Source organism: Camelina sativa, chromosome 6 (assembly GCF_030686135.1).
Source record: "Camelina sativa cultivar CO46 ecotype springtype chromosome 6, ASM3068613v1".
NCBI lineage: Eukaryota > Viridiplantae > Streptophyta > Magnoliopsida > Brassicales > Brassicaceae > Camelina > Camelina sativa.
The window spans coordinates 19203929-19227311 of NC_141885.1; the positions used below are offsets into that span (position 1 = coordinate 19203929).

Genomic DNA, 23383 nt, shown 5'->3' on the forward strand with positions numbered 1-23383 from the left:
GAATATATAATGGTTAGTGATAACAATATCTAACAAAGTGATTAAGAATGTTAATCCCGGTTTATAATTTCTAATTACTTGAAATGAGGCAGTACTCTGTTTCTTCTCTTGAGTATACGGAAAATATTATCCAATTAAGTGATTTTTTTTTTTTTTTGGTCATGAGCTTATATTGTATTTTATTTGGCCAAAGTTGCTAACATTTTATCGAGTTGAGAAAAACAAAAAATACTCTTTGTTTGGTTAGAAGCCTAACTCAAAGGATATATCTTTTTTTGGATTGTGACTTATATAAGTTACACCAAGAAGGAAAGAATCCAATTGCTGTTTTTTTTTCTTCCAATGAGTTAACGTCGTAAAGGCTGTCTGAGGTGTGCATTTATCTATATATTAGAAAGAAAAAAACATAAATGAAAGTTTATGTGGCTGATTTTGACAAATGACTTTTGTGATTGTATATTTTGAGATAATATGTGACCTTTGAAATGGGGGAAGCTGAAGGGGGTTGGTGAGACGAGTGGTGTCTGATGGATCTTTGCCACTGTGGTTGTTGCATTGATGACCCACAACAAGGGCTACCTCACGTAATTTTCATTTGATAATCGTTTATATTTTGAGTGTTTTCGTCTTCTTTTTTTTATTTTTATTTTTATTTTAGCTTAGTCAGCATTTTAATTTTTAGGTCGACGACGCTTATGAAGAAGTTGGAGGGATGGATAGCTGCCTGAAACAGTGTCTTCTAAGATAATTTTATAATCAATTTTAGAAACCCAACTAATCTCGACTTCAACGTTTATCCAAAAAGAAAAATAAAAAATCACTAATATAGAGGTTGATATGTGACGTTTTGATTCTTCATATTTTGCAATACAAAATGTCTACACTCGCTTTTTCATTAAATAATATATTATCAAAGGCTAGACTGTGTTATCTTTGTATAAAATACTTTTAATCGTAGATTTGCAGTTTTTTTGTTATTATTATATATTCAGAACAAATAGTTGGTAGTATCTAATTACGTAAGTAAAAATGTTAAGAAGACAAGATGTGGTGAAGAGCATGCACACATGAAAGTGTTTAAATCAATCCATCCTACCAACCCACTACTTCTTTGCAGCCATAATTTTGTAGACCCTTTTATAATTTCGTGTCCAATTGATTTACATTAGCTTTATTTATTTTTGTATTAATTTTTTGTAGCGATGATTCAAGCAACAGAGTAAGGAGTAGTTCGATATCACCGTCTAACCCTCAACTAGATATTACTTTTTCTGATAAACTAAATGTGTGTTTATTTTTTTTGCATAATGCTTAGGGAATTTGTTTTACATTTAGGAAGAGGACGAGTTTAAGTTCTATGACGATTACACGTTAATGTCGAATCTTTCAACCTAATCAATATACAAAACTATAGCTTATAAATAATTCAGTTATTTGCTCGTCCACTATTTTCATGTTTGCTATTTTTTTTTTTTTTGCTATTTTTATTTGGAAGTTATAAAAAATATTTACAACTGATCTTGTTCCGTGCGATTAGTTTGATCTATTTTCTTACGTAGTCGTCTAGGTGTTTCGATTTAGACCGTATATTCTCAAGTCTCAATTATTTCACTCTTTAATAATAAAGATTTTAACATTGGTCTGACTTTTAATAAATACAGCACTTTATTGCAAAAAGAATGTAAACATGTCATGTATTCATTTTACAACCATGCAATGCAAACGGTGTGTTTTCTTCATTTTTAGCTCCGCATTCATTGTTATCTAGTGTGTTCCCCTCGTGCATGTGTAATACATTGTCCTCACTCCTCCACAAATTTAAAATAGCATTACAATTATATTATCTCGATGGACCGGTCTTATGAAATATCTTGGTGCGGCGACCATCTATGCTTATGGTGATGGGATGCAGATCATGGATAACCTTGAACCAACCGTAGCAACCGAGGAAACTCAAGGTGAATAATTCCTTAAACTCTCTTGCACTCTCTCCTTTGTACTTACTTCCATCTGTATCTGCTTGAGATATGCGTTTTTATATATACTGTATATGGCTTCAGAGGATACGACATACAACTGGAGGTGGCCCTATCAACTAAAGACAAAGCCCACCACAATTCTAAGTTATTGTGATTGTTTTCTTGTAAGCTTTAACTTAAAATCTCAATATTTCTTGTTGGTTTTTTAATTGGATTTGGTGTCATACTTCCTGTTGATTGCCTTTGAATCTATACTATATACACCGTATTTTACCATGTAAACTACATAACTACATCTACATACATACACTTTTGTTAATGTGGGTTAACCTTTTATAAATGCTACCGAGTTCATCATCAAAACACTGCTCACACAAACTCAAAGCTGGATATCACCAGACTTTTGAGGCAGGACCGATTCAGGTAACAAGCTATAGCTTCTAATGATTGGTAAGATCAAAAGAAGAAAATGTTACGAGTTTGTGTTTTCGATCGATATTTCAACATCTCTTGTTTTTAGAGTTTAAACAATGATGCCTGAGTGTTAAACACAATTGTTATCGACACTTTCAATAAATTAAAAACTAATAATAGACAAGAAAATTACAGGTTGTAGAATCAGAACTGCAGATTTCTAGTTTTGTATCAAGTTTGGAGAAGCTGTTGGAGAAAAAAAACATAGCATTGCCTCATAACAACTAGAAATCGCAGACCGGGATTACATTCTTATCTAATCACCTTGTCAAACTATTACTAACCAATTATACGTATTATCCTAATCAACATGTTAATTACCATAAAATTGCAAATCGGGATTAACATTCTTAATCACCTTGTTTTACTAAGCAGCATGTTGCTCTCTTGATTTAATGAGATTGTATTTGTACTAGCTCTCTGACGCAACCTGACTGTTGACATTACCTGATTAAACAAAGAATTATCATTGATAAAAGAGTTAATAGCAAAATTCATCAAAATCTACCTGTAAATGCCATATCTACAGAGAGCTTTTTTCATTTGCACGCATCCTAATCTTTAAACGGTGATTGCAAATGTCGAAATCAGCTCTGAGAAAGTAAGTGATCAAGCTCATCAAACCCATCATCTTCATCATGTTCCACATCTTTCAATAGTTTCTGTGTCCTAGTAAGACCATCAAGCTTGGTTTGTTCATATAATGAAACTCTTTGTGAATCCCATTCCTCTTTCAATCTCTCCACTTTCTCTCCCATCAACTCTTTCTCTTCTGATATGTGCTTTATGTCTTCAATCTCCACTATTTCTCCTGCTCCTTTAACATTACGAGAACAAGGGGTATAAAACATAATGAAATGGGATGGGCGGGAAATAACATCAATGGTAATACTTAGAGAAATGAAAATAAAAAATTTGGCTGCACAAAACAGTTCATATGAAGTATAGCATACCTTTGATTGCACGCTTTTTGGCCTCTGCATAATCTAAAGACCTTTTATGTAGGGAACTCAGATTAACTTCGTTACCCTGATAATAACAAAAGCAGCAAACACGGTAAAATATAGAATACTTTAGTAAAATTCAAAATCAAACTGTTGGACATATGCTTTTTGCCCACTATCTTTAGGCAAGAGCAAGAGAGAATTGTAAACGCTTCAAAGATTTTTAAGAATTTCGTACTCACCATATCCAAATGAATAAATTGCTCGATCTTGGTTTCAGAGAGTAATCTGTTCAAGTCAAGATGAGAATAATATCACTAAAAAAAGTTATTTAAAACTACGATTTGTTAGTCCTCTGAAAAAATAATAACTAAAGAGACAAAAAAAAATGACATACTTATCATAGGCAAACCGCACTCGTGCGTTCTGTAGTTCTGTTAATTGATTAAGTTTCTTGGTTGCAGAATCTTCACCCACAGCCCCAAATATAAACATGTTCTTATCAAGCATTTGTTTTGCCACAGCAGCAGCTATCTCTACACCTTGATCTTTTGCCTCGACTACAAGATCCCTAAATTTCCCAAGCTCTTCTACAAGATGAGAACCGCACAAGTTTAGTATAGTACTAACAATAAGGAGAACTTGGAAAGAATTGGTCAAATGACTCACATCACATTCACAATATATGGTTAAATAAAGAAAGTAGTGAAAGCTGATAGATACATCAAACTGTTATATACACATTATAAAAGCTTACAGCAAGAAACGACAAAAGGTAAAAAAAAAACACTTACGAAGTGAGATATAAACTCTGAACTTGGGTTTAAAAGGTTGGATCTCATGAAGGCAATAGAGACAGTAAAGACCACCAAGTCTCCGTGAAAAATAATCAATACTAACCATGTGACCTGTATAGATATAAAGGTTGGCTTGTGAGCTTAGCTAAGAAACTAGGGAGCAACGGGGTGAATACAAACAGCAGCTCCAAAAAATCAAGGAATTGAACCAAAACGTACCAATGGTATGCGCATATAGCGACTGCATGAAAAAGGCTAAGTTGCTGTTAGGACTAGCTTCATATATATAAGAAAACTTTCGGGATAGCCACACACTCTTCATATCAGCAAACGTTGTCAAATCACCCTAGTATGCAAAACCAGAAGAGATTCAAAAAAACTGGAAAAGAAAGAAGTGAAATTCAAAAAAATTACTTAAGGCTATATAAACAAAGATTGAGGAAAAGAACCTCCACAAACTCGCCTATGAGCTCATCTATATCTCTCTTGAACGGAGAAAGATTCATCCCTGACCATACACCAAAATCCAAAACAAAAAAGTATGAGAATTGGAGAAACACAAAGATTTACATGTGTTCTACTATTGATTATCAAAATCACATGCTAAATTCAAGTAAAGAATAACTTACAGATCAAGAAAAAACAAAAAAAACAAAAAAACAGGTTCAGAGGCTAAGGATTAAGAATCAAGTCATTGTCCAAACCAAATTAATTGAATTTTTGTTGTAATCATTAGAACAAGTTATTAGGTTAATCAAAGTTTGATTTAACAACTATTAAACCATTGATGAACGATAAGAATAAAGAATCAAGCCAAATGTTTCAAACAAGTTCAGAGGCTGAGGATTAAGTTTCAAGTCATTTTTCTCAATTTAGCTAAGATCTGATCATGGAAACGAAACAAAAATTGAATAGAAACAAAAAAACGAATTAAAATCAATAGCAGAAGCTCGAGAAACAAGGATTAAGTGAAGCAGTCGTTGAGGCACAAACCTGAGTGAAGAGACAGAAGAAACCCTAATTCGTCGGTGCGGTGCACCGAGAAGGAAGGAAGAAGAATCACGGAAGCGCCGTCCAATCCAACCTCTGATTCCCGCTTCGGAACCGGAACCGGTGATAGACGACGACGAGAGAAGAATTAGTCGCCGACTGAACCTAAAAAGATGGACCTGAATAGTCCAACTCAAACAATTTTGGGCCTTAATTCTTAATACTCAAGCCCAACTTTGTTTTTTCTTTTTCTTTTCTATACCTCTTTTTATCAGAATATATTTTGTCTATTTCGATGTATGTTTGATTAGTCTGCAAGATATTTTTTGTTTGTCAGCATTTAAAACACATGTTGTAGTCTAGTTCTAGTAGAATACAAGATTCGCATTCATGAAGATGACATAACAGGTTTACAGTAGAATTAACGGACCGTACCCGGTCAAAAGAGATATACACGAATTCATGAACTCGGGAAATATAAAATTCTCTGCTTAATTTTCTTTCTTTCTTCTAGTCTTCAAAAATAAAATAATATAAACGCTTAAGTGAAGATAACAAAATGAACTGAGAATGACAGAAACGTACGAGTTTGTAGATGCTAAAAACCACAATTTTATGAATTTAATCGGTGAAATAGGATTTGGAGGATTTAGGGTCAGACATTCGATAGAGATCACTATTAACAAGAACAGCAAAGGAATAGTCTGGGAATCTTTCAACAAAGACCACTATTATTATTCAAATAGGGGCCTCGAACAAATGAATCTTGGGTCGTGAGGCTAATGCCTCATGACTAGTACGCGACCCTGTAAGCACGTTGGATAACTTGACAATTATTTCCCTTGAAGAAAAGACTACTGTATTTAACACAATCTCCCAATAATATATATCTACTACATTTACTTTTTACCAAGTTTATTTCTTTTGTTGTCTATTTCTTTTGCCAGTGAATCAGGTTTACTTATATTTTGCGCTTTGCATATGCATAGGAAATAAAGAACAATACAAAACAAATTAGGATAGACAAATGATAACATTTATTTTTTACAAATATATGTTATATATATGAACAATACTATTTATATAAGTTTTGTAAATGGGTTTGAGTTGACAAAAATTATGTTTTAAAAGCTGTCCAATAAAATTTGAGAACAGAAATGGACTTGTTGAAAAATAAAGAAGTAGCAAAAAAATATCAGTTTTCACTCTCTTTTTTTTTTGTTTTTTTTGTCACTGTTTTCACTCTCTAGCAGCTGTTATGAAATAAATAAAGAAACCTAAAATCTCATGTGTAGAGAGTAGAGACCTTTTTATGAAGATGTTAACGCGTAGACGTGACAAATAAAAAGAAGATATATAACTAATGCGTATTCACAATTTTAGGTTTGTTTAGAAACTCCCAAAACATACTCTTAAAACAATTCTCACAAAACCCCATTAGCAATGTTCAGAATTTGTTTTTTTTTGTGTCCAGCTCTGAATACTCTTTTGTTTTTTCTCTTTTTGGGGGTGCAGAATCCACCTCTGAATACATTCAACATTTATGTCTGAAAAATAACAAATTGTATTTCACAAAAATGAAAAAAACAATAAAATTGTTATAAAATATAACATAAATATATAAAAATATTATGTTATTATATATATGTATGATAGTATATACTATAATAAAGGGAGAAAGAGATCGAGAGTGGAGGCAGAGAGATACAACAAAAATGTGTTATTACTTTACTCTCTCTCGTACAACACATATATATACTCTATCAAAAACTTGATCATCAAGTTACTTCAATGCTAAGTAATTAATAAAATATAAGAAGAGATAGAATCAAATAATGGATCATCACTTGCATATTATCCGTTTATAACATTCCCCTTTAAATATCCATCACCAATTCACATATTGTGTACTATCTTGTTAAAAACTTTATTATAAAAAAATTGTATAGGATAAAATCTATGATAAGAAAAAAGAATATAATGACACAATCTCCTCTTTATAGTAGACGAGTCTTTTTTTCATAGATTTCGTAGATGACTTATATTGTTCATTCTTTACTTCAAACAAACTAACAGATTTTTCTTCGTATCTTCCGTAGATGATCCATATTGATCATTCTCTTCATTCTTCTGAAGAGATAGACCTTCACCATTGACATTCTTCTTTGAAGTTGATATTATGTGTGTTATTTGCTGCCTCGTTAAAAATCTTGTCATGGAAAAATCCAATGAGATAAAAACCATTATATGGGAAAAAGAATGCAGCCACGCGAACCATCATATCCTCCCGTGGAAGTATCATCTTCAAAAGATGGATTTTGATCTCTGAAGATGCATTCTGAATGAAGTAGCAGGAAGCACCTTTGTAAGTACATCTGCTACATTGTTACTTGAGCTGATGTACTGGCTATCAACTTCTTTATTCTTCTCAAATTCTTGACCGTAAGAAAGGAATATATCTTGTCTTGTCGTTCTTGGTATAGCTTCCTTTGATTTGGGCGACATATGCAACAAAGTCTTCCAACAGAGTTGTTGCCTTTCGGTTGCTTCTTGTTAATGGGTCCAAACAAGCATTAACTAGTTGATGCTGATCGAATCCTCAGTTCGAAGTTCTTCGTCAACATGTTACGAGGCTCCAATCTTAGGCAGATATACTATTGGTTGACGTTCAAGCATCATCTGAGCCATTAGGGATTCTCGATATGGCATATGAAGCACAACTATTTTGGCATGACTTGAATAAGCAACGACCAAAGTCTATCACTGAAATGCCGCGAAGTTGTTGTTTTGCGATATATCTTTATATCGATCCGATATAAATTTTTCCATCTGCAAAACCAACCAAACTTGGGGGTTCCAAAATATATTACACCCAAGTTAATCATACCTTTGCAATAGAAGATACGTTTTAACTCATACTCAAAATCTACTCATAGAGAATGAGTTATATACTACAAAGAGATTAGTAGAAAATGCTATGCATAATTCATAAGATATATAAATGCTCGTCAGCATTTATATATGATCTTATATAACTATATATATATATATATTTAACTTCCTTTAAAAGTAATTAGTATAACATCTATTTCGATAGATGTTTAGTTTAGAATATCTGGAGACATTTTTGTCTTTCCAAGATCTTTTATTCCAAATAACTCTTCAAGAGTTTTTGATGATGTTCAAAATCATCACTGTTATGAATTCTCGAGAACATAATTATGATATCATATATTTTTCGGGATAAGCTTTTCAAGCATCCCATAAGGCATATTTCAAGTCATTCATATAACATCAATTTTGTTTGATAGGGTATTTTAACAACACATGGTGCGACAAACCATTTTGTTATATATCATTATTCCCTTTTGGTGCTTGGACCACTAGTCCAAAAATTACTCGTCTTTCATACGAGTTTAATATAGACTTGACTACCTCTTTTGTTGGCTAATATATATCTCTATACGCTCATAAAGCGGAGATGTATGATCCTTATTAATCAAATTGCGCGATATAATATTTTTATTGTCGACATTATGTCTTTGGTTCCATTTTCCCGTAATGACATGGTTAATCGAGATCTCTTTAATCATTATATAAATGATTTTATTCAGGTACCTGATTTCGTTATTAACCATATCAATCGGTTTCTCTACTCCTATTGAGGAGTATCTTGCTCCTCTTGAGGAGTCTATCTACTCCTCTTTAGGAGTTCATTTTCTCCTCGTTTGAGAGTATAATCCTCCTTTTAATTTGCTCCTTTTTATTTTTGAGGATTTTATTTATCTTAGGAACCAAAGTAGTCTATCACGTTTCTTATGTGTCATAGACTTAGTATGTCATCCGTCAGAGACATATTTTTATTGGAGCATTTTTAGTTGGGATGTGAGATTTCTTAGAACTAAAAGTTCATATTTATTTATGTGAGGATCAATAATTATATGAAATCTCATCCATCAGCTTTTTGCATTTGATTTGCAATATATATTTTGAATAGTGATATGTTGAACTTTTCCACTTTTAAACTTTTAAGTTCATATCCATTTGTCTAGAAAGATCCAAAACTATTCGATGATTCTCCCATAATGATGGAGAATCTTATCATCCAAAATAATGATATGCAAATCTTGCAATAAACACATATCTCATAAGATGGCTCAATATTATTAGAGCGGAGACTCATCTCCTGCATCTATATATTTCATCATCTTTGGATGATATTTTTATGCGGTGTGGGGGAGCATTATAAAATATATATCACACATCCATAAGATCAAAATGAGAAATATTTGATCTCCAACCATGAATACATAACATGGGAGAAATATTTCTTTAGAAATTGTTGGCTTCATATATAATATTGACTAGATGCAAAACTGCATGTTCCATGTTTTGACATGGAGATTAAATCACCAAGAACCGTTTTACAATCTCTTGGGATTGCGCTATGAACGATTCATTATAGCTCATTTCAAGAGTGAATATCATGGATGTTCCACTTTATCACATGCGACATATATATGTGATAAACTAAAGGATATGACTTCACCAAAGTTATATTGCTCTGGGGTGTCAAATTCACCAAAGTTCATCGACTTATTGTCGATGTGGAATTCCTTTAATTCTCCCCCTCGAGATGATAACTCTTGGAGTTCATTCATCTCGTACTGAATCCCACTTTAGGATCAACAACATACCGTTTTCGGTTATGTTTATTATCTTAAATCCTTATAAGATGTGTGATTAGTATTACCCCCTCTCAAGAAGATGAATTTTATGTTCATTCACCTCTGACCGAATCTTATTTTTAGATCGGTTATATTTGGAGTTTCATTTAGGGATTTATAAAAGAAATCAAATCATCATATATAAATAATAAGCCTATTAATCCAAAAGGATGCTGAATGGGCCAACATTATATGATTCTGGAGGCATAGCCTACTACAGAACTAAGGAGGAGGTATATAACCATCGACTCCGTAAACAATAAATAAAAAATTAAATAATTTAAATAAACTTAAATAAAATAGATGTTACCTGAATATATAAATGAAGTGCAATGCTTACAATCTCATGAAATGTGAACGGGGACATTCAATACTTTTAAAAGAACTTTTGTTCCTCTGAACAAATTTTCAATGATTTTTAATATTATTGATTGACTGGGATGGCTTGACTGGTAATGCTATACTTGAAGCATAAGAGAATTTCATATTTACTATTATTTTGCCATCTTTGTTTTTGCATGATGTAATCATATACATGCGTGTCTCCAATATGGCCGATCTTACGATACCATATTTATTTATAGTTTCAACATAATAATTTTATTAAGACAAAATGTCTTTGAAACTCCATGAGTTTTGTTTGAGACTTCAGAGAATAGTAGACATCGATAATTATGAATATGATGTCTTTGAAAGTCGAGAGACTACCTCATCTAGACCTTCCAAATACTTTTGCACTGTATAAAATATATGTACACGTGCTTTATATATTCTCATAAGAGAAATGTATTTTTGATTATAAAGACATTTCATTGTCTTTAAATCTTATGTTACACATATAGTTATTCTTTACGAATAAATAAAACTAAATAAACAAACTATAAATACAGAAAATAAAATAAGAGTTATAGTCTTATATATAAGGATTTAATAGACATAACTTTTACTTGATCGTAGAGTAGGCAGAGCCTAACATATATAACGATAAATCCGAAAAAGATAAATCTTTTTATTTGATCATAAATGAGGCAGAACCTCTATATGTATAACGATCAATCCGGAAAAGACAAAGCTTTTTGTTTGATCATGAATGAGGCAGAACCTCTATATGTATAATAATCAATCTGGAAATGACATAGCCTTATATTTGATCGTATAGAAAGCAAAGCCAATCTTTCAGGAAAGGACATAACTTTTTGTTAGATCGTAAAGGAGGAGCGAAACCTACCGTATCAAATGATCAATGCAAATATTATATAACTTTATATATGATCGTAAAGGAGGCAAAACCTACCATATATAACAATCTATCCAAAAAAGACAGCTTTTATTTGCTCGTGAAGGAGGCAAAGCCTACCATATATTATACAATTAATTCGGATATAACATAGTTATATATTTGATCGTAAAGGATGTAAAGCCTATCATTTATAACGATCAATCCAGAAAATGATATTTGATCATACAGGTGGCATAGCATGCCATTTTTAACGATATTTCCAGAAAAGACATAATCTTTTGTTAGATCTGTAAGGAGGCAAAGCCTACTATATAAAATGATCTAACCATATATAACGATCTATCTATCCGGAAAAGATATTGCTTTTATTTGATCTTGAAGGAGGCAGAGCCTACCATATATCTAACGATCTATCCGAATAATTTTTAGCTATAGATTTGATCGGAAAAGAGGCAATGCCTACAACTTATAACGATCAACCCTTGTAAAAGACATAATTTTACGATGTCTATAATATTTATGTTCTATAAACAGATATGAAAATTATATAGATTTACTTACCTCGTAAAAGCTCCAGCAGTAAAAACATCATGCTGATAACGTGTTATAAAATATAACGTAAATATATAAAAATATTATGTTATATATATATGTGTATATACAGTAAAACCTCTATAAATTAATACTCTATAAATTAATAAATACTATAAATTAATAAATTTTGTCAGTCCTAAGTCGGACCAGTGTAAAAAAATAACAAAATTCGATAAGATAATAAGATAATAATTTTTCTAAAATCCCCATGTAAAATATGGTCCCAATTATATCATAAATTAGTAATCATATAAATTTACATATATATAATGTATGTTTCTCCTAAAACTCATATCTACAAAAAAATTGTTATGTTGTATTTTCAAACGATAATGATATAAAATATTTTATAACATGTCATAAATATTTTATATAGATACGTTTTTTTAAAGTTTTCAATTTTTAGATATCCATCATTTATTGATAGTTTGATTTACTATTAAAATACAACAACTTATATTATTATTCATAAATTTAATTTTATATATGTCATGTGTATAAGTGAATTTGTTTATTGTATTGTAATTTATTATTGATAATGTTTTCTAAATATTACAAATTCAATTTCAATACCATAAAATTTTGAATATCCGAAATTATTGTTAAAATTATCTCAATTCATAATTTTTAAAAATTAAATTATTAAAAATATATCTATAAATTAATAATTATTAATTTACACTATAAATTAATAATTAATTTATAGATAAATTAATATTATTATAAATTAATAAAATGTTTTGATTTCAATATTATTAATTTATAGAAATTTTACTATATATATATATAGTATATACTATAATAAAGGGAGAAAGAGATCGAGAGTGGAGGCAGAGAGATACAACAACAAAAATGTGTTATTACTTCACTCTCTCTCGTACAACACATATATATACTCAATCAAAGATTTGATCATCAAGTTACTTCTATGCTAAATAATTAATAATTTATAAGAAGAGATAAGATCAAATGATTGGATATTCACTTCAGTAGTTATCCGTTTATAATCAAAATTGTATTGTAGTACTAGTCAAAAGCCTTTCCAATATCTTACTAATATTTCATCCCAAAAATTCAAAAACGAGTTAACAAAAAAAAACTATATTCAAAAATGAAGAAGTAACTTTTTAAACAAACTACACGTTGCAAGTTATAGCTCTGATATTCTACACGTTGCAAAGAACTTGTGACTTCCAAAGGGGGAAAAGGACAAAAACTACAATCGTTTAAAAGTCAATACATAGAAGTCGAACTATTGAATTGAAGTAAACCAAATTGTGAAATTCCATATATTCATAAAGAAATAATTGAACAGATATTGTATGTATCCACAGGTTCTCGTCATATACAATTTTCTTTTACGAACTACAGTATGTTTTTATCGAGTATCTCGATCTTAGTCGTCCCGCCAGAATAACTCCAAACAAAATAAAATGGCGCTCCACTTTATTGAAAGTTCGAAACAAACACAAGACTCTATTTTTTTGGGTAAATAACACAAGATTATACCGTCGGCTAAAGGCAGTAGGTCACTAGATAAGGACAACTTATACTATTCTACCACATTCGCCTAGGAATTATCTCATATTAACATATTATATATATCCGATATTATTCCTATAATATAGTAGCGAAACTTTGTTAATTGGTGAGGAAAAAAAAAAAAAAAAAAAAGAGAGTAAAATTAAAGGGAAATAATAGAAGCTTGAGTATGGAAACTTTGATTTAGTCAAAACCCAAGTACCATACATTGCCTTTTTTTGTTTTTGTTTTTTTTTGTCGAAACCATGCATGGCTCTATATATATGGGCGTTTTGAGAACTCATTACTTAACACTTCACCTCAATCAAACATAAAGAAGAAGAAAGTTTAGGCAATAAAAAAAAAACAAGAAAATGTCTATCTTCCTTTGTTTTCTCTTACTCCTCCCTCTCACTTTGATCTTCTTTAAAAAGCTCTCACCGTCAAAAGGAAAGCTTCCTCCGGGACCTACGGGTCTTCCGATCATAGGAAACTTGCACCAGCTTGGAAGATTTCTTCACAAATCTCTTCACAAATTCTCCCAAGAATATGGACCTGTGATGTATCTTCGTTTTGGGGTAGTGCCTGTGATCACTGTCTCTTCCAAAGAAGGAGCTGAGGAAGTGCTCAAGACTCATGATCTTGAGACTTGTAGCCGACCTAAGACGGTGGGGAGCGAGTTATTTACTTACGGCTGTCAAGATATTGGCTTCGCTCCTTTTGGTGAGTGCTGGAGAGAGATGAGGAAAATCGCCATGCTCGAGCTCTTTAGCCCGAAAAAGCTTAAATCTTTCAGGTCTATTAGAGAGGACGAGAGCGCATTGTTGGTCAAGAAGGTATCAAATTCTGCTTATGAGAGACCTACTTCACCAGTTAATTTGAGGAAAGTCATTTTCACCTTTGCGGCAGGCATCATTTATAGACTTTCTTTTGGACAAAATTTCTGCGATTTTGTGGATATGGAGACAGTGGAAGATTTGGTGCTTGAGTCGGAGGTCAACCTTGGCTCCGTGGCGTTTGCTGACTTCTTACCTGCAGGGTGGATCATAGATCGGGTCTCCGGTCAGCATTCCAAGGTGAAAAAAGCCTTTGACAAACTCAACAATTTCTTTGAACTTGTGATTGATGATCATTTGAAGAGTGGAAAAATCCAAGATCACGCAGACATCGTTAGTGCCATGTTGGATATGATCAATAACCCTACTAAATTCGGTCCTTACAAAGTCACCAAAGACCATCTCAAAGGAGTCATGTCGGTGAGTACATATAATCCTTTACTAAAATCTTCAAATTTTTTACATTAGAAAGGCAACTTAAAGGGAAAATATTATAGCTTGGGAAGCAAGTTAACATATATCATTTTGATCAGGATGTGTTTTTGGCTGGAGTGAACGCTGGATCCATCACGATGATATGGACGATGACAGAGCTAAGCAGACATCCGAGAGTGATGAAAAAACTTCAAGAAGAGATTCGAGCAGCGCTAGGACCCAACAAAGAGAAAATCAAAGAAGCAGACCTAGAGAAAGTTGAGTACTTGAAGATGGTGATAGAGGAAATATTCAGATTACACCCACCAGCTCCTCTCTTGCTCCCAAGAGTAACAATGTCCGACATCAAGATTCAAGGCTACAACATTCCCAAGAACACCATGATCCAAATCAACACTTACTCGATTGGACGTGATCCCAAAAACTGGACAAAACCCGATGAGTTCATCCCCGAGAGGTTTGTCGATAACCCTATTGAATACAAGGGTCAGCATTTTGAGCTATTGCCGTTTGGATCAGGACGTAGGGTCTGCCCCGGGATGGACACGGGGATCACCATCGTCGAGCTCGGCCTTCTTAACCTTCTTTACTTCTTCGATTGGAGCTTGCCCAATGGCATGACAACCAATGACATCGACATGGAAGAAGACGGAGCTTTTGCCATAACTAAGAAAGTCTCTCTTGAACTCGTACCAACTCTTCATCGCTGGTGAAGAATATAATAACTACTTTTAAATAGGAACAAGACTTGCTATATGTTTGTCTACTTTACTACCGTTATGGGTTTTGCTTTGTCCTTTGTACGATAACGTTTATTTTGTCATGTAATCCGCATGTTTCATGTTTACAATAATGTTTCAATATCTATCTTTCATTTTTTGTTGAAATGGTCTTTTGAATAAAAATCCGTTTTTAAGTTGACAAAACAAAACAAAAGTTAACATATAACATTAAAGAAATTGATTCGGCAAGGTTTATATATCAATGATAAAACAAATAATTGGGTACTCTGTCTTAATCCTTGGCTTCTGTTCTCTGTTTTCCTCTATCTTAAGTTTTTTTTTGGGATCATATCAAACGACCAAAAAAAAAATTAGTGAAGATATGGAAAAGGGGTTTCAGAGATCTTCTAATCAACTTGCCCTCAATTAGTTCGTTTGAATCCTTGATTCAAAAGACTCCTTAATTTTTTTTTTTTATATATAAAAGAAAACTCCACCGAAGATCAATCTACTCAGAATTTGAATTGATGAATTATTATTTTCGTGTGTAGTCAATTATTTTCGTACGTTGGATATTTTAAATATTTCAATAATTATTAAACCTAATTAGTTTGGTCATTGATCTGTTAAATAAAAAAACAGAAGGCTTAGATCTGTTGATTGCCACGTTATTGTTGTCGGTTTGGTTAAAGAGAGAGCTCTATATCTAACCTTTGTTTTTGGGGGCTTCACCATCTCCACCCATATTCACATTTAACACAATTACACAAGATTATGATATCCTCGATAGAGACTCGGAGAGTACAAAACCCTAACCTAACCACATGCATTGCTCCATATAAATTATAATGCCTCTTTGAGAACAAAAATGCTCTTCACTCCCAAATACAAAGTAAGAAAAAGACATTTACAGTAGTTACTTAGCCAAAACAAAAGACAGGACTAATGTCAATCTTCCTATGTTTCCTCTTCTTTTTCCCTCTCTTTTTGATCAACTTTAAAAAGCTTTTACCCTCGAAAAGGAAGCTTCCTCCGGGACCTACGGGTCTTCCAATCATAGGAAACTTGCACCAGGTTGGAAGATTGCTTCACAGTTCCCTTCACAAGCAGTCTTTAAAACATGGACCAGTGATGCTTCTCCGTTTCGGGGTTGTCCCTGTGGCCGTAATCTCCTCCAAGGAAGCAGCAAAAGAAGTTCTCAAGACTCATGACCTAGAGACTTGTACCCGACCTAAGATGGTCGGGACCCGTTTATTTTCTTACAACTTCAAAGACATTGGTTTCACTCAGTATGGCGAGGACTGGCGAGAGATGAAAAAGCTCGTGGGGATCAAGCTCTTTAGTCCAAAAAAGCAAAAGTCTTTTAGGTCTATCAGAGAGGAAGAGGGTGACTTGCTGGTCAAGAAATTTTCAAACTCTGCTCAAACACAAACCCTAGTGGATTTGGGGAAACCCCTTTTCTCCTTCACCGCCAGTATTATATTTAGACTTGCCTTTGGGAAGAACTTCCGTGAGTGCGATTTCATTGATATGGAGAGAGTCGAAGAGCTGGTGATAGAGTCAGAGACCAACGTAGGAACCTTGGCATTCACTGACTTCTTCCCCACGGGTCTCGGATGGCTCATAGACCGGCTCTCTGGTCAGCATTCGAGGATGAACAAAGTCTTTTCCAAACTCAGCAATTTTTTTCAACATGTGATTGATGATCATTTAAAGACTGAACACAAACAAGATCACTCAGACCTCATCAGTGCCATGTTGGATATGATCAATAAACCCACCAGTGAAGGCTCTTTCAAGATCACCCCCGATCATCTCAAAGGAGTCATGTCGGTATGCTTGAATGAATTCTTAACTAGTACCAAATTTGAAAAGCAGTGTTATAGCTTCGGGAGCAACTTACAAATCTACTTTACAAATTCTATTTTCAAACAAAAATCATGAATTCTAACGTATGTTATTTATTTAGGATGTGTTTTTAGCGGGAGTGAACGCAGGAGTGATCACGATGATATGGACAATGACAGAGCTAACCAGACATCCAAGAGTGATGAAGAAACTCCAAGAAGAGATTCGAGCAACACTCGGGTCCAACAAAGAGAGAATCACAGAAGAAGATCTAGAGAAAGTTCATTACCTAAAGATGGTGATAGAGGAAACATTCAGATTACACCCACCTGCTCCTCTCTTGCTCCCAAGATTAACAATGTCCGACATCACGATTCAAGGCTACAGTATTCCCAAAAACACCATGATTGAGATCAACACTTACACGATAGGACGTGATCCCAAATGTTGGACGAGCCCCGAAGAATTCATTCCTGAGAGGTTTTTAAATACGTCTGTCAACTACAAGGGTCAGCATTTTGAACTCTTGCCCTTTGGAGCTGGTCGTAGGAGCTGTCCCGGGATGGCCTTGGGAATCACCATTCTTGAGCTCGGCCTTCTTAACCTTCTTTATTTCTTCAATTGGAGTGTGCCAGATGGAATGACAATTGCAGACATTGACATGGAAGAAGTTGGAGCATTTAACATCGCCAAGAAAGTTCCTCTTAGGCTCGTACCAACTCTTCATATATCTCGCGTAAACAAATGCATTTAATATATATGATAAAGATTCGTAGGTTTGCCCTCTTTCTGTACTCGGTTTAGTTTTTCATTATGTTTGCCTTATCCTGGCTGGCTTATGCATTGTTAATCGAGTATATATTCATGTCCATGATGTTTTTATCTTCAATAGAACTTATCTTAATCTACAATTTTAAAATATGTTTTTTTGTTCATTGAAGTCGTCTTTAAATAAATTAAACCATGTTCCAAGTTGAGATAACATTCAAAGTATACCAATGGTTTATATTAGTTGCATTAGCTCAATCAGAAAAGAGTGATCCTCAGGTTCTAAATAATATATAGTTTGGATTTTTCCTGAGGTCCTCCGTCTATAATGAAGAAAATAGAGAGGTTGTTGAAGGTTATAACTAAGAATTTAGAATCCATAGGTGTTTTTTTTTAACCTTCATAGTTATTCCCGGAGAAAACTTCTTAAACCCGTAGAACATTTGAAATATATGAGGTATTTTTTTTCTCCCACACCATAGTTAAGAGCTTGATTCTTAGTTATATATATATATATATATATATATATATATATATATATATATTTGGACAACCAGAAACTTGTATTGATAAACCACTGTTCACATACAAGAAAGAGACAGAGTGAGAGTGTTCTTTGCTAGATCATCTGCGATCCGATTCTGGGTTCTAGGGATAAAGCAAAAATTACAGATAAAAAAATGATTGGATAGATCTAGGATATCATGGAGAATCCCGTGAAGGTCTTTCGAGTGGAGCTTCAAATTCAAGGCCTTGACTAACGCCTGAGAGTCTGTGGCGATCGAAAGGTGAGTGAAACCCAAAGCGATTGCAACTTCAACCGCAGTAAGGTTGCTATCACTTCGGCCATCAAAGGGGAATGAACATGTGTATCCAGATCTGAACCTTGCTGAATGATTCGAGCATGATGGTCCATGAAGACCCAGCCGAGCCCCGCTTTTGGTTCAGAGATCCACGAGGCATCTGTAAAGCAGGTGATTATATCCTCGTGTTGTTGTACCTGATTCACCGGAAATTGGTTCTGGGGCACAATCGGTTTTGTTGTGTCCAATTGGGCTGTTTGCCATTCCTTTTCCCTGATTATAGCAATTTGGGTCGCATCCTACGCCTTTATGCATTCCTTGTTGAAAATCATTTTGTTGCGAGCCATCCATATCGTCCAAAGGATCCATGGGGCCAAAGGGCCTCTTCTGATTCCAGTTGGTGGTAGACAGATTAGCCGGTTTGCAGTGGTGATTCCTTCAGAGGTGGAGCACATCGCCTCGGAAGAGAAGGCACTGCTGAACGGGGCTTGGCACCATACCCTATTCGCAAAAGGGCAGTGGAAAAACAAGTGGAGCTCAAATTCAATCTCATTGCAGTGTGGGCACTTCGCATCTCGAGAGATATTGTGGCGGTTGAGGTTTGCTCCCACCGGAATGGCTTGCTGTACGATCTTCCACATTAGTAATTTTGTTTTCGGGGACGTCTTAACATTCCAGATGCTTGATGTCCAACTGAAGGAAGATGAAGCCTGGGGGTTATGTGGACCTGATGGATTAACTTCTTCTATTTGTGCAGTATAGTATCCTGACTTTGTGCTATAGATTCCATCTTGTGAGGGTAGTCACGCCCATCTGTCTGGTGCTCCATGTTTACTAGGTTTTAACTGCAGGATTTCTTTTTTATGAACAGGTAATACTCGTTTGATAAGGTCTATGTTCCACTTTGAGGTACTTGGTTCGAGGAGATCAGCTACCGTACAAAACTGGGATTATGTTGGTGTTGGTCCCATTGGAGTGGTGGGAGTATCTAAGGATAGCCAAGGGCTATTCCATAGTGGGGTTGCGTTACCAGCTCCGATTTATACGTCCCACGTGGGGTTTCAAAAGATCTCTTCCAATACAGATGCTCTTCCACCCGTGAGATGCTGAATTTGGGACTGTGCAATCTAGGAGAGTTATGTGAGGGTAATACTTACCTAACAGAACTCTAGCCATCAGGCATTGTGGAGATGTGAGTAGCCGCCAGCTAATCTTTGCCAGGAGGGCAATTCTTAGTTATATATCTATGAACAAAAATTCAAATTAAGATTAAAAATTTACATAAATCTTTTATACCAGAATTCCACAAGATCTACCAGAACTGAACCCCCAAATATCTAAACCAAACCCTAAAAATAAATAAATGTTTAAAGTCAAATAAGGTTTGACTTTGATGACCCTCGGTTCATTTCAGCCTCAGGGCATCTCCAACAACCCCTCAGACAATCAAATTTTGAGGGGTTTTAAGTTCCAACAATCCCTTAAACCTTCAAATTTTAAGGGATTGAATAGTGAACCTTCAAATTTGAGGGTGCACTATTGAGGCCCTCAAAATCTTTCACATATTTCATTTAAGTCCTTAAAACTTGTATATTTTACAAATCACTCTATTAAATTCAATTGTTTGAAAAATATTTATTTAAATTTAAACACACTAAGTTAAAAACTAAATTATTGATCATATATGAAAGATACACCATCAAAAGACAAATTTTATACAACAATAACATTAATCATAATTTTTTAAGACACACTAATTAATCATATATGTGAGCATTATGGAAAAAATTATATTGAGTAATTTTATATTATGTAATTTTGTTTTATATTTTTTTACAAAAATTACATATTAGTTTGTGTAATCATATAAGGTTTTGTATTTATTAATATTGTTTGATATAATTTTTTAAAAGTATGTTTTATATTTATATATGAAAGTTTTATCAATATATATAACTAATTATTAGTAATATTATGAATTATAATGTAAATATAAAAAAATTTAGAAAAGAATTTTAGGGTGTACCATTGAAGTAACTGACCCTCAAACCTTTATTTTGAAAGTTTGTTCCCCTTAAAATGAAGTTGATTGTACCAGAGGGATAAACATATCTTTTGGTATTAAAAAAAGTCGGAAGCTCACTGGAATTAATTTAAAATGAGACCGTAGTGACTAGTGAGTTTATGTCATTGGCCCCAATGTTGTAGCACCCTACGCATATTTCATAATTGCCATATAATATTTGTTGAAAATTAACAAACCTAATTAGATTTGTTGATTGCCGGTTATGTTAGAGAGAAAACTTCATACATCTAACTTGTCTTTTTTCTTTTTTGGGCTGTCTTCTCCTTCTCCACCAATCAAACACACAACATGATGTCTCTGGAGAGAGTTTGCCTTAATTTTATATCAAATTCCTCTAATAAATTTAAATTCCACAAAAACTTGAACTATTAATATCAGAGAAGCCTAACCCACATGCAGCCTATATATTGCCTCTATGAGAACATAATGCTCATCACTTTAAATACAAAGAAAAAACAAATCCAGTTAGGAAAACAAATGATAAAAACCATGTCTATCCTCCTTTGTTTCCTCTTCCTCTTGCCTCTCTTTTATTTCATATTCAAAAACCTTTTACCTTCGGCTTCTGGAAAGAAGCTTCCTCCGGAAACTAAGGGTCTCCCGGTCATAGGAAACTTGCACCAGATTGGAAGATTGCTTCACAGTTCTCTTCACAAGCTTTCTTTAGAACATGGACCAGTGATGCTTCTCCGTTTCGGTGTCGTCCCTATGGCTGTTTTCTCTTCCAAGGAAGCAGCTAAAGAAGTTCTCAAGACTTATGACTTAGAGACTTGCACCCGTCCAAAGCTGGTCGCCAACGGGTTGTTTACTCACAACTTCAAAGACATTGGTTTCACTCAGTATGGTGAGAAATGGCGAGAGATGAAAAAGCTTGTGGGGCTGGAACTCTTCAATCCAAAGAAGCACAAATCTTTCAGGTATATCAGAGAGGAAGAGGGTAACTTGCTGGTCAAGAAACTATCAGAATCTGCTCAAACAGAAACCTTAGTGAATTTGAGAAAATCCCTTTTCTCCTACACCGCCGGTATCATATTTAGACTCGCCTTTGGACAAAACTTCCACGAGTGCGATTTCATTGATATGGAAAAACTTGAAGAGCTTGTGGTAGAGGTAGAAACCAACGTATGCAGCCGTGCATTCACTGACTTCTTCCCCACAGGTCTCGGTTGGCTTGTAGACCGGATCTCCGGTCAGCATGCGAGGATGAACAAAGCCTTTACAGAACTTACCCATTTCTTTAAACATGTTATCGACGACATTTTGAAGACCAAACAAGTTCAAGATCACTCAGATCTCGTCACGGCCATGTTGGATATGATCGATAAACCCACTAAATTCGGTTCTTTAAAGATCACTCACAATCATCTCATAGCAATGATGTCGGTGAGTGCATATAATTTCTTACTTAGTACCAAACTTTTTAAAGTTCTATTTTGGAAATAAGTTATTGCTTGGATAGAAAGTTAACTGACAATATATAGACATTATTTTTTTTTTGATAGTGCATTTATTCCTCTTATTCTAATTCAATTTTGTTTTTCTCAAGATAATTAAGAACCTACTTAAATTACGTATATGTCATTTGATCAGGATGTGGTTTTGGCGGGAGTGAACGCAGGAACAGTCACAATGATATGGACGATGACAGAGCTAATAAGATATCCAAGAGTAATGAAGAAACTCCAAGAAGAGATTCGAGCAACACTTGGATCCAACAAAGAGAGAATCACAGAAGAGGGTCTAGAGAAGGTTGAGTACTTGACGTTTGTGATCAAAGAAACTTTCAGGTTACATCCACCAGCTCCTCTCTTGCTACGAAGAGAAACAATTTCTGACATTGAGATTCAAGGCTATCACATTCCCAAGAACTCCAATATCAGAATCAACACTTACGCAATAGGACGTGATCCCAATTGTTGGACTAACCCTGAAGAATTCTATCCGGAGAGGTTTTCCGATACATCTATCAACTACAAGGGTCAGCATTACGAGCTCTTGCCCTTTGGAGCCAGTCGTAGGAGCTGTCCCGGTATGACCTTGGGAGTCACCATTCTTGAGCTCGGCCTTCTTAACCTCCTTTACTTCTTCGATTGGAGTTTGCCTAATGGAGTGACCATTGATGACATTGACATGGAAGAAGACGGAGCGTTGAACATCGGCAAGAAAGTCCCTCTCAAGCTCGTACCAACTCTTCCATCATCACTCGTGAATAAATAAGATCAAGATTTGTATGTTTGCCACTTTGCCTCTATCGTAGTACATGTGGTTTTTCTTTCCTATTTGATTTGTTTTGTATTACGTTTATCCTCCTGGTTGACTTGTATTGCGAAATTAGTATACATCCATGTTTTATAATGTTTCTTATAATCAGCAATAAAAACTTGTGTTATTATAAAATTTCACTTATGGAAACGGCCGGCAGCGTTGTCATCTAAGACTCCGGTGGGCGAGGAACCCTCTCCGCGAGCAACGCAGAAATCAAATATAATTAAGAGATCGTGACTATTTAAAGAGATATTTGATCCCGCAGTTCTGCGTACACTCTCTCTGCTCTAGCAGTATTCGCATCAAATGCAAAACACTTGACTAGGTAGAAAAAAACTTGATAATCTTTCACGC

General features: G+C 34.3%; 4 protein-coding genes and 1 long non-coding RNA gene across 8 annotated transcripts; 4 read left to right on the forward strand and 1 right to left on the reverse strand.

Moving 5' to 3' along the window:
* Positions 1-1707: 1707 nt before the first annotated feature.
* Positions 1708-2206, forward strand: LOC147942814 (uncharacterized). Its single transcript, XR_015559404.1, has 2 exons — positions 1708-1958; positions 2061-2206. It is a non-coding gene; the product is annotated as an uncharacterized LOC147942814 (long non-coding RNA).
* Positions 2207-2536: 330 nt separating this feature from the next.
* On the reverse strand, positions 2537-5403 carry LOC147942815 (uncharacterized). Of its 4 annotated transcripts, none has more exons than XR_015559403.1 (9): positions 5188-5403; positions 4644-4702; positions 4414-4540; positions 4192-4305; positions 3795-3987; positions 3640-3685; positions 3407-3482; positions 2962-3270; positions 2537-2883 (listed from the first exon to the last, which is right to left on the reverse strand). XR_015559403.1 is itself a non-coding variant. In XM_087453752.1 (8 exons), exons 2-8 carry the CDS (start codon positions 4698-4700, stop codon positions 3041-3043), a joined length of 843 nt encoding a protein of 280 aa, XP_087309878.1. In that variant the 5' UTR covers positions 4701-4702; positions 5188-5403; the 3' UTR covers positions 2537-3040. The 4 variants fall into 4 exon arrangements, 1 of the variants encoding a protein (XP_087309878.1); XR_015559401.1 differs by having other exon boundaries at positions 2537-2887; XR_015559402.1 differs by having other exon boundaries at positions 2537-2900.
* An 8104-nt stretch (positions 5404-13507) lies between these two features.
* Positions 13508-15424, forward strand: LOC104791592 (cytochrome P450 71B5). Its single transcript, XM_010517515.3, has 2 exons — positions 13508-14522; positions 14636-15424. The coding sequence occupies exons 1-2, from the start codon at positions 13641-13643 to the stop codon at positions 15248-15250; spliced, it is 1497 nt and encodes a 498-aa protein (XP_010515817.1). The 5' UTR covers positions 13508-13640; the 3' UTR covers positions 15251-15424.
* A 703-nt stretch (positions 15425-16127) lies between these two features.
* LOC104699104 (cytochrome P450 71B31) lies at positions 16128-18026 on the forward strand. Its single transcript, XM_087454031.1, has 2 exons — positions 16128-17092; positions 17229-18026. The coding sequence occupies exons 1-2, from the start codon at positions 16205-16207 to the stop codon at positions 17859-17861; spliced, it is 1521 nt and encodes a 506-aa protein (XP_087310157.1). The 5' UTR covers positions 16128-16204; the 3' UTR covers positions 17862-18026.
* A 3090-nt stretch (positions 18027-21116) lies between these two features.
* LOC104791594 (cytochrome P450 71B31) lies at positions 21117-23161 on the forward strand. The gene is made up of 2 exons (XM_010517517.2): positions 21117-22147; positions 22355-23161. Exons 1-2 carry the CDS (start codon positions 21158-21160, stop codon positions 22979-22981), a joined length of 1617 nt encoding a protein of 538 aa, XP_010515819.2. The 5' UTR covers positions 21117-21157; the 3' UTR covers positions 22982-23161.
* The last annotated feature ends 222 nt before the right edge of the window (positions 23162-23383 follow it).

Coding starts and splice junctions, on each gene's coding strand:
- LOC147942815 (XM_087453752.1), bottom strand. CDS start 4,700: ATGAATCTTTCTCCGTTCAAGAGAGATATAGATGAGCTCATAGGCGAG. Junction 4,541..4,643: donor TCATAGGCGAGTTTGTGGAG/GTTCTTTTCCTC, acceptor TTTGCATACTAG/GGTGATTTGACAACGTTTGC. Junction 3,686..3,794: donor GTGCGGTTTGCCTATGATAA/GTATGTCATTTT, acceptor TGACTTGAACAG/ATTACTCTCTGAAACCAAGA.
- LOC104791592 (XM_010517515.3), top strand. CDS start 13,641: ATGTCTATCTTCCTTTGTTTTCTCTTACTCCTCCCTCTCACTTTGATC. Junction 14,523..14,635: donor ATCTCAAAGGAGTCATGTCG/GTGAGTACATAT, acceptor CATTTTGATCAG/GATGTGTTTTTGGCTGGAGT.
- LOC104699104 (XM_087454031.1), top strand. CDS start 16,205: ATGTCAATCTTCCTATGTTTCCTCTTCTTTTTCCCTCTCTTTTTGATC. Junction 17,093..17,228: donor ATCTCAAAGGAGTCATGTCG/GTATGCTTGAAT, acceptor TTATTTATTTAG/GATGTGTTTTTAGCGGGAGT.
- LOC104791594 (XM_010517517.2), top strand. CDS start 21,158: ATGCAGCCTATATATTGCCTCTATGAGAACATAATGCTCATCACTTTA. Junction 22,148..22,354: donor ATCTCATAGCAATGATGTCG/GTGAGTGCATAT, acceptor TCATTTGATCAG/GATGTGGTTTTGGCGGGAGT.